This window comes from Scomber japonicus, chromosome 15 (assembly GCF_027409825.1).
Source record: "Scomber japonicus isolate fScoJap1 chromosome 15, fScoJap1.pri, whole genome shotgun sequence".
In the NCBI taxonomy this organism is placed as follows: domain Eukaryota; kingdom Metazoa; phylum Chordata; class Actinopteri; order Scombriformes; family Scombridae; genus Scomber; species Scomber japonicus.
The window spans coordinates 22,939,401-22,954,440 of NC_070592.1; the positions used below are offsets into that span (position 1 = coordinate 22,939,401).

General features: G+C 39.6%; 2 protein-coding genes across 5 annotated transcripts in view; one reads left to right on the forward strand and one right to left on the reverse strand.

Annotated features, from left to right (window-relative positions):
- Positions 1–3,000, reverse strand: part of LOC128373650 (triple functional domain protein) — a 71,984-nt gene extending 68,984 nt beyond the window's left edge. For all 4 annotated transcript variants that reach the window (XM_053333787.1, XM_053333788.1, XM_053333786.1 and 1 more), the window contains exon 1: positions 2,726–3,000. In XM_053333787.1, the coding sequence (XP_053189762.1) occupies positions 2,726–2,795 (70 nt within the window). In that variant the 5' untranslated portion in view covers positions 2,796–3,000. The remainder of the gene's footprint in view (positions 1–2,725) is intronic.
- Positions 3,001–8,554: 5,554 nt separating this feature from the next.
- Positions 8,555–14,978, forward strand: cfap90 (cilia and flagella associated protein 90). Its single transcript, XM_053334635.1, has 3 exons — positions 8,555–8,671; positions 10,959–11,075; positions 14,799–14,978. The coding sequence occupies exons 1-3, from the start codon at positions 8,555–8,557 to the stop codon at positions 14,976–14,978; spliced, it is 414 nt and encodes a 137-aa protein (XP_053190610.1).
- Positions 14,979–15,040: the final 62 nt, after the last annotated feature.

Sequence of the window (15,040 nt, forward strand, 5' to 3'; positions counted from 1 at the left end):
CGTATATGCTTCTAAAAGGGGAAGCAATTAGAGCAAGACAGCAGCTTGTGATGGTCATTTTTCTTCATTAATGTTTATGTAGTTTCAAGTGCCAGCAAATGGGAAAGCTGGGTGAAAGAATAGCATTAAAACATGTTTGTAGGTGTGTGAGACAGATAAGATACAGTGTGATTGGAGTACAATTGAGGTGAACATTAAAGATAGTTGAACTTTGGTACAGGTTATCGTGTGAATGACAATGCCTCAAGTACAGATTGGTCCGAAATTAAAATTGCATTTATTTCATAATCAGTGTTAAAATATTCTTGTGATTTGGCATAAAATGTTCATTCATTTTTACCCACTGTCTCTCTTTCATTAATTCAGCAGTGGTGAGAAAACAAAGGCTAATGATGTGTGTCATTGCTTCTATCAAGCAAAGAAAGTTCATTTATGGTTTTAAATGCCCTTTTGATAAAGAGATATTTGCTAAACCGCCAGCTTAAATTGCAGCAGATGGGTTTGTGGTAATCAGAAAAAAAAGGAGCCATAATCTAAAAAACTTAATTATACAACAGATTGGCAACAGATCTGATTAACAATGAAGCAGAATGGCTGCAGCTGTGCAGCATCAACAAAAACCTACAAACTGTGGTTTCAAGTGAGTTACAGGATGCCTCTCGCCTTTCTTTGTAAGAGGAGGCCATCAGATCAGCTCAATACGGATACTGAACTTCCCTCTGTGGCTTATTATCTTGCTAGACACTAAACCACAGGAGCCAGAGGCTGGATGTCAATACTCTGCATTCTCGTCCTTGTTTACACCCTTCCAACTGTACTTCAATTCTACCACAACGGTCCCACACATGACAGCGTACGAGAACAGCCAAGGGACTTGGCTTATGAAAAGCACACAGTCCATTCTCACAAAGTTGAGTATCTGATTATCACATGCACACATGTGATGATGCATTTACTGGTAACGCCTACTATACGTGCATGTTTCTGCCTTTCTGTCGGAATAATCTGATGTAGAACTTCACATGAGCAATGAGAAACTGCACTGAGGAAATTAAAGGCGTCTCTCTAATAAAGACACCAAAGCGAGCGGAGTTCGGTGATGACACTGGCAGACATGACATCAGGCAATGGATCTTATTCACACTGCCTGCAGTCCGTGGGTGAACACAGCTAGAGGGTTATCTGGCACAAACCAGTGCAGCCCACAGGCTCACCAGCTTTCTCATGTCAAAGACCCACAAACAGGCAGGCATTCACCACTTCATTCAACGGTATCCCAGGACAACTCATATGAATTATTTACTGTTAAGAATTGCACCAACTGTAGAAATGTTTATATTGTGTATAAGGTGGGGGCGTGGAAAATTAATATCAACTAAGCCAAACCTTACATGTGTTTTCACTATGCAAAGTCTGCTGTTTAAAATTAAAAACTTACATTTCTCTGACCCCTTAAAAATGCCTGCAAGGACCCCAGAAATTCACATTTTTATGAGCCATTGTTGCAGCCTATGAAATCACTGTAGGCCCGTGTTAGTGTTACTAACTACTTAGCTAATGTTAGCAGCCTCTAACTATATCTAAAAGCAGCAAACAGTTTCGGTGTGTATTAATAAATCAGTGTCACTAGCATTCTGGTGTTTTTTATTTTATACCACAACCAGCAGACCGTGGTACTGACAAGAAAAGGGCAGCCTTATGGCCTTGATAGCCATGTCACACAGCTAGCTCATCCTGCACAGTGCACACCCAGGCTATATGTGCCACGCCATGTATTGTTTACATAGCTCGCCCGCTTGTGCTATTTTTTTGACAGCACAGTAAACAACAAACAATGACTTAACAGCGTGCTAGTTTCAAAATACACAAACGTTATTGAAGTTTGTGCCCCCTGCATCAATAGGCTGCTTCAGACACACGCCAGCTTTGTCAACTCATTGGCAAGCTAGCAATGCTAAACTAGCTAGCATTTGTTAGCTTAGCAGACAGGATTCACCAAAATCTGAATCATTGGAAGCTAATGTTGGAACTAGTTAACTCAACTAACGTGTCCTTTATCGGACAGCTCTAACCTGCTTTTTTTCTTCGTTTCTGCTATGCCCACAATCACTCCACATGGTTTAAGCAGGAATGTATGTATCACATGCCATTTTAACAGTGTTATAACCATAATAATAAGCTGTCGCTTTGATCCGACAGTTGGGTCGGGACGGGCATACATTTTGCGGTAGCTGTTTTCCTTTCTCTCAAACGTTTACTGGGTCAAACCTACTATACACATCCTCATTTTCACAACATACAGTGGTGTTAAGTAGTTACGTGGTGACTGAGAAACAGCAAAACATAAAAGAATGCATTATAAAGGAAAGTACACGGAAAGGATTGCAAAAGCGCTGACAAAATCTGGGAACCGTGTCCGAAGATGGAACTCGGGATATTAGCCCTCTAGCTAACGTTGCCTGGCAGCCCAATCTGGATAAAAATACACAAAATAAACCATTTTTCAGCTGTTTAAACATCTGTGTTACCCATTGCTATGTGTTATTCAACCCTATTATTATAATAGTTATGAATTTCTTCGGTAAAGCTCTACCGTATCCTTCACTGTCTGAGCCCCCAAAACAGACAACACGGACGGGAACAATGTCCCTCATGTAGCTGGACCAAAGGGAGCAGCTCTCGGTGGAGCTCAGTCCGACCTCTCCCACTTCATTTTCGGGCTCACCGGTCTTGATGAACGCCGCTATGTCGCTGGCGTCCTTCGTCGTCTCCTCCGCTCCTTCCCCGGAGCTCATGGCTGCCACAACCCGAACCTGGAGCTCAGTATCTCCCAAGTAGACCCCCCCCAAAAAACGACTAAAAGATGGCACAAATTTACTTCTGTCCCGACAAAAGCGTCATTAAAGACACACGGACGGCTACGGTGACTCGTGAACGCTAGCAGTGCCATCTGCAGACCTCCATCTTGGGGTAACGTAATTGGAAACGATCAGCCGGGGGCACCGGGTTCCTCCTCGGAGTGGAGCCGAGGGGAGAGTCGCTGTGGCGCGGAGGAGGAGGAGGAGGAGGGGCAGGAGGGGCCGGGTCGCTGCTCGGTGAATCTCCGTGAGCTTTCGGAAATGAGCAGACGGCGGTCAGTGTGTGTGTGTGTGTGTGTGTGTGCGCGCGTGCATGTGTGTGCGTGTGTACAGTGGGTCGAAGGACATCATTTAAAATCATTGAGTCAGGTTAGTTATAAAAACTACAAATGGACAAAACATCTGATGGCTGTCAGCTGTGATATTGATCTTAATAACCTGAGCTGTCTAATCTCTGTATGATCATAACTGGTTAAGCATTGCACTATGTTATTATTATATATTGTGCAGAACGATAATAATTACAATGTTTATATGATTATATTTCATTACTATAATCATTGCACAATGTTTAATAGCTAACTAATTTGATCTATCTCACTACTCTCATGTTATTATATAGCTCACTACGTATATAATTAGCCTACTGCACAACCTATAATAACAGCGTTTTCTATTTAATTTATCTTATTCTATTGTCGTGTGTGGTGTGTACTGAAGTATTTCTTACTCTAATTCAGCCCAATTATGCGACACTGTTGGGAAAAGTTGTGTTTAATTCAGCAGAGACTGAATCCTCCTGAATGTTTATTTGATGTGTCCTTTAAAACGGGTGAATGGTTACTTAAAGGGAGGAGCAGAGTGATGGGTAAACTCTTCCGGATACAATACAAACAGAAAAAAGGTCAGCGTTGGGATTGCGAGCTCCTGTTATGGCATTCTTGTCTCCATCCTCTGTGATCTGAGCTGTATCACTGACGCCATCTGCTGGTGAAAGCGGGAACTGATACATTTCACCAGGGACTTTCAGTGATAGAAAAAAACTGATTTGGATTAGAGCTAAAATAATTGGTTGATTATTTAATTCGTCAGTTGACAGGCAGTTAATCAGCAACTGTGTCTTATGGGATGGTACATTTAGTATAATCATAGTAGACACTGATACTCTACACACACACATGCACACACACCATGCTGCAAAATGATTTCCAGTGAGCGAAAATGTTATTGACTAACTGTGCAGAGTGACTTATTGATGAGATGACATTATATTGTCCTTTTTCAACAATGACTCAACATAGAGAAAGAGTTTTAGTTGTAATGTATTCACTGGAGTCAGTAGCAGACTGCAGATCGCCCTTCGTTCTGTTTTCTTTCCTGTGAAGCAGCTGTTCAGATGTCCTGGATCAGCAGAAAAGTTGGTTTGCTTTTACCAATGTTGGAAAAAATTTCATCAACTTTTAACACTGATAATCACTCTGATATGTACAGTATGAGGAGAACTGAACTAGTCATTTTACCAACTCTGTATGCAGGCTATATAGTGCACATTTTACAAGCCTAGAGTTTATGATACAAATGCACACTACGAAACACTGAATTTAATTCTGACTCATAATTAGTCTCTACACCAATTCACATTCATAAATTCCCCATCAGTCATTAATAAATGTTTGATAAATCCTTTTATTTGATTAATCTTATGGGAAAAGACATTCACAATCACTATTTTATAATCCAGGAGAACATGTTATAGAATATAATACATACAGCAACATGTTTGAATACTGATTTCTGATCCTTTTTTGCCATTTGCATATACAAAAATGTATATCAGCTGCACAACATTTTTTTTAAAAGATGCATTTTGTATTTGTTTTTGTATACTGTGGGTCATATTAGGAACGCCAGCTAAACTAAATGTTTATAGGGTGTTTTTACAAGTCTCAAATGTAAAAAAAACCCCAAAACAAATGAAAAATGGTCAAATTTGACCCTGAACAGTATGTACGGGTTAAATGACAATTGTTAGTTTATCTTGATGTTAATTTTTTATGATCAGTGTATCTAATAATGCAAATGTCAAGAAGACTGAATTCATAAATGTTGTTTGTCTCAAGTTCAAAATATTCATGTAAACTGTATTTACAGGCATTGTCTATGTAACTGTAATGGTAAAGAGCAGTTTAGACTGTAAAGCAACTGAGTCTTCAGTCTGATGTGCTAAAATAGGAATTTACTGCAGATCAAATTCCTAACTTCTCACTTTATTGTGCTCATTGCTGAAATGTATTAATAGTATCATCTTTCCTTATTATAACTATAATGCAGAAGCTGTCCAAAAGAGCTCCTAAGCATTTGCAGATAGTGTTTAACATCTAATTTAGTTAATTGAATATGAAAATAAAGCATTAAGTTTAGACACTTTATTTAATTGGCTTCTTTTTTTTTTACAGTTATCATTGCTTGCCAAGACTTCTAAGATCCACAAGCCAAAAGCTGTGAAGAACATTTATATTTCTATTTATATATTTTGCAAATAATCTGCACTTGTATAAAATTAAATTCTTGTATAGATGCTAATGTGCTGCTTGAATTGTCCACCAGGGGGAAGCTGATACTAGTGATCAACTATTCCTGCACAGAGGGATGCTGAGGCTGGTGGGTGAAAGGCTGTGATGAATCTCTCCTCTCCTCATCTTTTCATGTGTTTATTAGTTTCAGCAGTGACAGAGACACCAACCTGCTGAATGTGGTGATACTAATAGTCCGTGTGGTGACTTTTTTGTTTAAACAGGCCTCTTGTTTGTTTTTGTTATTAACCCAGGAAAAGACCAAGAGAAAAGTTGTTGCTTTCTACAGGAAAGCTATTCTTTACTGAAAGTTTATTCTCCATATTGTCTTCTGGTCACAGTTATCTATGAGGTATGGGTTAAGTTCTTTAAGAATTACGTTATTACTGACTGATATTTTAATACTAGCAGGTGATCATTCTAAAAATACACACAGAAGGATGTTTAAAACATGAATTAAGCAGTTTTGGGGGAGGGGGTGGAGCAGGGGTTCAGATGGGAACAAGGCTCAGTAACAGTGGTGCCTCTATTTAATAACTCTGGACCAGTGAATGGCTGACCCCTGCCTTCAGGTGGTTTCATTCCCACAGTAGCTCCTGCCAAATAGCAATATATCCCACTGAAATGTCAGCAGTAATTACTCCTGCGCGCTGAGACAACCTCTAAAATGAAAGAAAGCTGGTGCTTATCACGCTCCGTCTCTGGGTCTCTGTCTTGTCCCACATGTCCCTACTGTCCTCTACGTCATTGTTGTTGGAAAACTTCTTGAACCATGCAGAATCGTTGGCAAATGGATCAAAAGATGCTCCCAATTGCTCTCAGTGAGATTCAGGGCTTCTGTGGTTCTCTCTCCCTGTCTCTCTCTCTCTCTTCCTCTCTCGCTATCGCTCTCTCTCTCTCTGTATGTGTGTGTGTGTGTGTGTGTGTGTGTGTGTGTGTGTGTGTGTGTTGTGATCTGGGCCAACTATGTAATGTGTGGTGTCCTTTTATTGGCCACCCCCTGCTGCTGTCGTGGAAGGAGAGTACAGTAACAGCAGTTAAAACACACACCACACACACAGACACACAGACACACACACACACACGCACAGAAAAAACAAGGTGTGTCACTATGTCAGGGCTGCAGTCTCCTAAATGGGAACGCCTGAAAGGTTAACTGGCCTGCTATGTGGACAATGTGAGCTTTCCCCTCAGGCCACCGTCACTGAGAAAGACACACACTGTGAAGTGATACGTTTGAGTGTGTGAAAGAGGGAGAAGGACTCAGGCATGCACATACAAGCTCCAAAATTCATTTGTTCCAATTTCTTGTGCCACGAAATACAATTACAACACATTTATTTGCATTTTATTTGTTACTCATATCACCCTGTCACACAATACCATTCTCGCTTTAGTTTTTAATATATTTTTGTGAATAAATTACATTAAAATAACCCGAGACTGATACACAGCATGGGTACAAATTGGTCACACACATTTGCCAAAATTAACTTAAGGTGCACCATCTGTATCTTATACAGTGAGACACTGGGAGGTTATTTATACATTATCTGAAGCCCTGGCAGTTGGACCCATAACCGAAGCACATATTCTGCACTGTGCTCGAGGCATAGTCTGTCCAATGTTATAAATTGATTCTGCTGTCAGAGTTAAACAGCAGATGCAGCGAGAGACCTGGGAAGGGCTCGAAGGGACAAGCATAAAGAAGGACACTGGTGCAGCTGTGCATGGACGTGCTATCACTTTATTTTTCATAGTCCGCTGTTGGCGCTCAATGAATCTCTTATTAGCAGGTCAGCTGCATGTCAGTGGACAGACCATTTATGTATTGACTTGGACTATAGAGCATATGTTGGATCAGGTCCAGAATTTAGGTCAGTGCCTTGTAACATAGGTATCTGATACACCTGTCTGAATACCCCAGCTGTTGGCAGACAGATGTTGGTCACTTTGGTTATTAATAAATGAATCAGAATTAAAACGCTAGAATGTTTTGAACATCAACTGACTCAACCATTTTCATATAGAAAGTAGAATGTAGGAGTATTCTTATTGGCCACCACCCACCATGAGGATAAATGGAGGCTTTATCAATAATTGATGGTAAAAGTGAAGGTCACCAATTGTCTACAATTAACTCAATAATCCCCCCTCTGGCGTTTCCCCTTGTTGTGCTGCAGCAAAAATTGCTCTAAAAGAGGTGAATTAATACTGTCTCCCAACCAGCTCCAGCTCTTACAGTGAAATGTGGCTTTCAGCTCAATCAGTTGCTATTAGATCATTTTAATATTATTTTTAGGAGCAGACTGACAAAAACAATCTACAGAAATGTACTCTGAGGCAAAAGCAGACAGGAAAAAATGTTCCCTTCAAGCTCTGTAGTTTGGTAACAGCTACACACACCATTATATTTCCTAAAGTGAGTGAATGTGTCTAGAGGATAAACACTGATATTATTTGCCTGCACTTGAATGTATTTGAGGTAGAACTCTGAAGCTCAGACGTACAGGCTAACAAAGAGCAAATTCAAATAAACTTTACTGGCATGACAGATCAGAAACTTATATTGCCAAAGCAGAACAGAAAGACGAGATGATTAGCAATAAATATGTACAATAATACAAAAATATCAAGATTGAGTGTAATGTAATGTAATGTAAAATGTATTAAATAATGATTACTTTCAAGCCAATCTATGGAAGGAATGAGTCCAGGTAGAATAACATAAGCAGCTGTAATACTTTCACGTTTGTTATCACTCAGAAACATTTACTACAGAGCTTGTTGTTGCTACATATTTTTCAGCTAATACTGCACACTGACTTTTCCCCTCCACAGAGATCAGTTTCTGAGGATCATGGACTATGGATACGTGTATTATTCATGGAAATAAACCACAAATGCTCATATTTCTCACAGTACAGCAGCAAATGAGATTCTCTTTTATGACAGAGAGCACCTGAAGGCAGCACGTCAAACGTAAGTTGGAGTGGTATCCTAGCAACCACAAACGCCAAGCTAGAGTTTCGCGTTTGTGATTTTTTTTTTTACTTTGTTTAATGTTTTAATGTGTTTGTTTGTTTGTTCGTTTGTTTGACCGGGTCATTTCTAGCCAGGGAGATGGATGTGACACTCGAGGCAAAAACTCAACCGCTGGCCAACCTGTCTCCGTTCAGTTACATCCCACCACGACGGAAAGACCCGAAGGAAATGTCCTTCTTTAACAAAGACTCCACGGTAACGTTACAGTGTTGCAACTGGTACTTATCGATAGTTAAATTAGATATATGCTCACTTTTGCCAATTTGAAACAGCCTAGTAAACTGTGTGTGTGTGTGTGTGTGTGTGTGTGTGTGTGTGTGTGTGTGTTTCGAGGATTCATAGTCTCTGGAGATAATGGAAGTCAGGAAATTAGAGCCCGACGGATATCACTCAGCCAATATTATCAGCCGATATCCGGTATCATTGAATATGTTGTCTGGTATGTGCCAATATTTAAAATAAATAAATAAATAAATACATTCAAAGTCATATAGGCAGTATTTTATGTATATTGCATCCTTTTTTAAAATTCAAGCTTAATCATGCATGGGGTTTTTTGTTCTCTAGTCTATGTTTTTTTATTCATAGCATATTATAATTAGCCTATTGAATTCCCAGCGGTGTTTATGGTCATTTTATACACTAAAGTTTATTGTTAAGCTGTAATATATCAATACCCATTACATATCTTTGTCACAAGTGTTTGATAACCGCATTTGAGGGATCATTGCAAAAAAAAAGATGTACATTATCGACCAATATATCGAGATCTGAATCTTTTTGCTCCCTAATATCAGCATCAGTCCCTAAAATCCAGTATCGGTCATGCCCTAATTGTACTGCTGTGTGGATGGTGTGACAGTGTCCCATCAACAAGTCCAACATTACTAATGACGTCAAGGATTGTTTCAAACATAAGAGCCCTGATTTCAGGAATGAGGATCAGCAACCAGAGCCTGAACAAAGATAAAAGACAATACAGGGAATTCACTGAAAAGGACTTATATGTGCCAATGATACAAAGAAACTGTGGGAGACTTTGAAATCTAATCCAAATAGACTCCCACTAGGAAACCACTGTGAACAACAGATGTTAATACTGTGGCAATTGATTTGAACAACCCATTAGGTTTGATTCACAGGCTTTCTTTTTAGGACATGCCAGTGTCATTAACACCATAAGGATGGACGACTGTGTTCCTAGGAGAGACACCAGTCCCAGAGAAGTCACGAGACAACAAACACCAATAAGGCAACAGATGGAGCTTCAGCTTTCCTTTTGAAGACATGAGCAGAAGAACTTGCATCAGCCTGGGTTTCTGTCTTTCAAAGGCGTCGATTCACATATCTCTCTGGAAAATCGCAGTCATTATTTCTCTTCCAAGAAGGCGTTTTTTTCTCCCAGGATAATACTAAGTGTAGACCAGCAGACCTGACCTCTATTGCAAAAAGTGCATGAAAAAGATGAAGGTGTGAAAGGTGAAGTCAAACATAAATGGACATCCAGATTCTTCTAAGTTTGCCTGTACAGACAGTCGTGCACTGATGATGCTCCCCTGGACACAGCACACTTCATTTTGCAACACAAGAAAAAGACCTGCACCAGACTGCAGAATCTTTCCCACCTACTGCGCCTATAAGACTTGTATTTTCCAGGTTTATTCTAACAAAAACTTGTGTACATATTGACTGTAATCTCTCTTGGAAAGTCCATGTGAATTTTGTCCATGTGGGGTCCAACAGCGACTCTACTCTTTGTACTCTCAGGGTGTTTGGGGTCGGACAGAGGAGGGTAATGTTATTTTATCATGCGGTGATAAAGAGTGTCAAGTTAAAATCACAAATAAACAGCAATGAGAGCAATCAGGTGAAGGAGCATCCACTCTCCTAAGGTTGTTTGAGAGGACTATAGTTAAACAGGTGAGGTAAATTACTGCTGACACTTACCTTGTTATGTGTTCAGAATACAAACTGTGTCCATCAGGTAGACGCTACAGGGGCTCCAATTAAATACTGGAAAGTATGATCCCTCTATCAGTGAATGTACTAAACACAGGACATAATGAGCGTGTGAAATGAGGAGCTGTGTTTGAATAGACTTTATACACGGTTACTGCTAAATTATTATACGTTTTATGTCTAAGATGAATTTCTTTAGGCACAAAACATTCATCTTGAGTCTTGATCTTGCATTAACCTTGAAGAGCGTCTCTGAGCTGAAAAATATGAACATAACTCTCACTTAGACCAAATTTAATTAGTTAGAGCAAACCATTAAAATGTAGATTTTTATGTCCAACAAGGATTTCACAGAAACATTTCTAGTGTCCCTATGGACCAACTCAGGCTATCTGAGCCACTTTTGAGAATAAACAGTTGTGATTTTTGCTTTCATTTGCTCAAAGTGCCAGAAGATGACCCCCCTCAGATGGAGGGCATGCTCCAAATGGCAAACAACTGATGTGAGTGTCTTCACTAACAGGCTCCGGAGGTCTCTGTGTACGACCAAGTCTTCCACCAGGCTGAGGGTTATGACATGAGAGTGCACCGGGACGACAGGAGACACTGTAAAGGAAGAGGACTAGAAATATACGAGGAGGTGACGGCCACACTTTATTAGTGATCATTTCTGTTCTTCATCATCAAATGAATACATTTTTAACATGCTGATGAGATAAAGTTAAAGTTAAATGAATCTAGAGCAACAATAATTAGTTGACTGATCGACAGAAAATCAATCGTTTTGAGTCATTGTTTAAAGAAAATACAAAAATGATCTCATTCCAGCTTCTTGGATATGAATGTTTTCTTGTTTCTGTTAGTCTTCTTGGTAGTAAACTGATTATCTTTGGGGTTGTGGACTGTTGACATTTTATACACCAAACTCAGCTCTATATATACAGTTAATGTTGCAGCACATCAGGAACTGTGCTCAATTTTCACTGATCTGTATTTTTTTGTATGTGAAGTAACCATGAATGATTTATTTGATGCTCTGTTGATTGCACCGTATCTTCTGAAAAAACAAAATCAGGAGTCCATCATGGATCTTGTGTGACTTTACTGTCATTTTTGAATTTGATTTGATGGATTTCACATCCACTCAACCTGTTCTCCCAACCTGGAAATCCTATAAATGCAGTTATTCGGTGAAATGAACGAGCCATCTGTCAGCTCCTCCTTTGTGTGACAGTTGTACTGACAGCTAAAGCATTAGATCAGAGTGCATGGTGTACAGAACCGCAGACAGAGACGAAATGAGCTGATCCTCCTGTCACACACACACACACACACACACACACACACACACACACAGGCTCATAATATTCACCATTATCTCTTTGAAATGTGATCTATTGAAATTCATGGAAACACACACACACACGCTGTACTTTTGATTAAAATCGTTCCTTCCTTTCGAGACAAGCTGCTATTGAATCAGTGCTGTCATGTCTTTCATATTATGTTCCTCCACCAGCGGTAACATGTGGAAAATATCTGCATTACTGAAATACAGTCAGGAGTAGAGCTCCAATAGACACATATATATAGAAATATATATATATATATATATATATATATATATATATATATATATGAAACTAGGTTACACTCCAGTCATCCATCTTACATTCTTTCCACCTCTCAAAATGTTGCTTTCACTGCATAAAAACCACATGAACTTTGAGCCTGAATGATGCACAGCTGTTTTACAGTAAGCCCTAATGCAAAACTAATGTAATGAGTAGTTTAACCAATGCTCTCTACTTCATTACTATTTCTAGTAATGACGTCAGTGCATGTTGCCTTATGACACCGACCGCCCACACACACACACACACACACACACATATACACACACACACCAATACATGATTAGATTTACCTCTCTGCTCTACTAATAATCCACCATATTATTCCCATTGAAGTCTTTATTCTTGTAAATGCAGGACTTTTAAAGCTGTGGATGATATTACAGCTTCTGGAGTTTTTCATAGAAAGAAATCATGAAAATAAATAAAGAGCATACATTTAAAGATGGTCCATATTTAAAGGTCTGTTAATGTTTTTTCTACACGCGGCGCCCAAAATAGATCGCAAAGTTTTATGACATTTGTGTTTATGGCTGCTTTTGATGGCATTTCATCTCCGTGGAGTAATTATTCATGTCAAGAAAACTAGCTCACAGCGAGTTTCTGGGTCACTGAAAGCAGAGAGGGTGTTGAACAGAGCCGACACACACACACACACACACACACACACACACACACACACACACACACACACACACACACATGCTGCTGAGCTTGTAATTACAGTAAGTTGAGTGGTTGCCTGTCAGCGTTGGTGACAGTTCATGCTAATTTGGGATGTTTCTGTTTCATACTTCACATTCGAGTGTGGATTGAAAACAATTTCTTGTATAAACTGTTTAGACGATAATGGCAACATGTTTTTTTTCTCTCTTCCTGTTTCCACTGATGCTTATGAAAATATAAACCCACGGGTGACTCTGCACCGCCAGGAGCAGGCACTCTCTGTTCTGCAGACAGTTAGGCTGACCTGCCTGAAGTCAGAAGCTCACAGTGTTTCCCAAAAATCTGTTTAAAAAGCTTGCTGCCGTTCTGGTAATACTGAATAACACATGTACTTCAGGTTTTCCATTTCAGCTTCATGATGAAGCTAATAGTTTCATCTGCCGGGACTTTTTTCTTTCACTTGTGCCAATATTGCACACTGTTACACTTAATGGCAAAGAAGAAACTAAGTGAAACTTGAGGCAGAGAGGGAGAAGAACAATCTCTTTTCATCTCAGCTCTGGCAGAGAGAGAGAGAACTTTTACTTTAACTTAAATGATTTTGGTGATACCTCAGCGATGTGTTAGATTAGTAGCAGGTTCAGTGCAGTCGCTGAGTATAGCACCTGAAGCTGTACACCGTCAGTACCTCTCAAATCTAAAACTCTCCGTGGGGCAAATTCTGGGCCCCAAAATGGTTTCAAGAATCAGTGCAGTAGCACCTGTAAACAGCTGAGTTCATTCTGTGCTGTCATAGCCACTAAATGTGAACTAAATTAAAACTGGGTCTGTCCTTCTTTTGATCCATCAGGACGCCACTTTGGTCCAGACTCAACAGCTACAGGATGGATTACCATCAAATCTTGTGCAGACATTCATGTTCTCCTCGGGATGAATTGTAATTATTTAGTTGACCCCCAGATATATGGCTGAGACTAACAATTAGGGTTGCAAAATTCCGGGAATTTTCAAATTTGGAAACTTTCCATGGGAATTAACGGGAATTAACAGGAATTTAAAGGAATTAACAGGAATAAACCGGGAATTTACTAAACTGAAGGTGTGTTCTTATTAGAGAACTTAAATATAGTTGTGTAAAATAATATTTTAGCATAATCCTGACTAAAACAACCAGATATCATGCAGTACAGTTGAATATCTATACTATCACATGCTCACATAGCACACTGTTTACTGCAGGGCTACTGAGACCAAGGCCCCCTACATGCACTGTGCATACTGAGACCACACCCCATACATGCACTGTGCATTCCTCCATCACATGCACAGATGATTTCTACAATTCTGGACCACACTTTTGAGCCCAGAGCACACAACTTGAAGCTAGACTTTCAACTCAGGGTTGTGTGTGAAACCATTAAGAATAATAACATTTAGTTGTTTTTTTATATTAAATTATAAATAATTTTATAATTGAATATAACTTCAACAGCTCAGGGACATCAAGCGACATTGTTTGTGCACCTTTTTTCATCGTCAACTTAAAATAATGTTTTTTAATGAAGGGGTGGAATTTTTTTATCCAATTAATCAATCAAATGATGATACCTTTCCACTAAATTACCCTCAATTGCCATGAATTCCCAGTTAATTCCCATGGAAAGTTTCCAATTTGGAATATTTCCAAAATTCCCCAGCTTAACTTCCCATGGAAATTTACCGGAAAGTTTCCGGAAATTTACCGAAAATTTTCCACCCCTTTGCAACCCTACTAACAATTAGTGCAAGAAAAGCACAGGTGGAATTAAATCTGTTATGGATGGCTGTGTTTCCTTTATGTGTCCCAGTGGGTGGTAATGAACAATACCTGAACCCTGGAGTCGACACATCTGACTGGAATCCAGCAATCATCAGCGCTGTTAATTACACCTGAGCTTTTCCTGCTTCGGCATGCCAAAATATCTGCTGTCAAAAAAGCAAATGTGATATTTTTCTCACTCGTCGTTGTTACAGCACAAGCAAAAAAAAACTTAACTCTGGCTTGTTGTCCTGCTCGACCACAGGAGAAGTCTCGAGTTGTGCCGGTGAGATCCTCTTCGGAATACGGCCGCCGTCCCGTTCCTGCCCTCTACCAAACCGGCCGGCAGCATTCACGTGTGGCTTGCATAAAAGCTGAATTTTTCATGAAGAACGGGATCATCTGGAATGTGGCTGAAGGATATGGATCAGTGGCCCCAATTTGATGTATCACAGTATGAGATGAAAGTGTTTGTGCTCATCTTGAAAGCATTGAATAATAAACCAG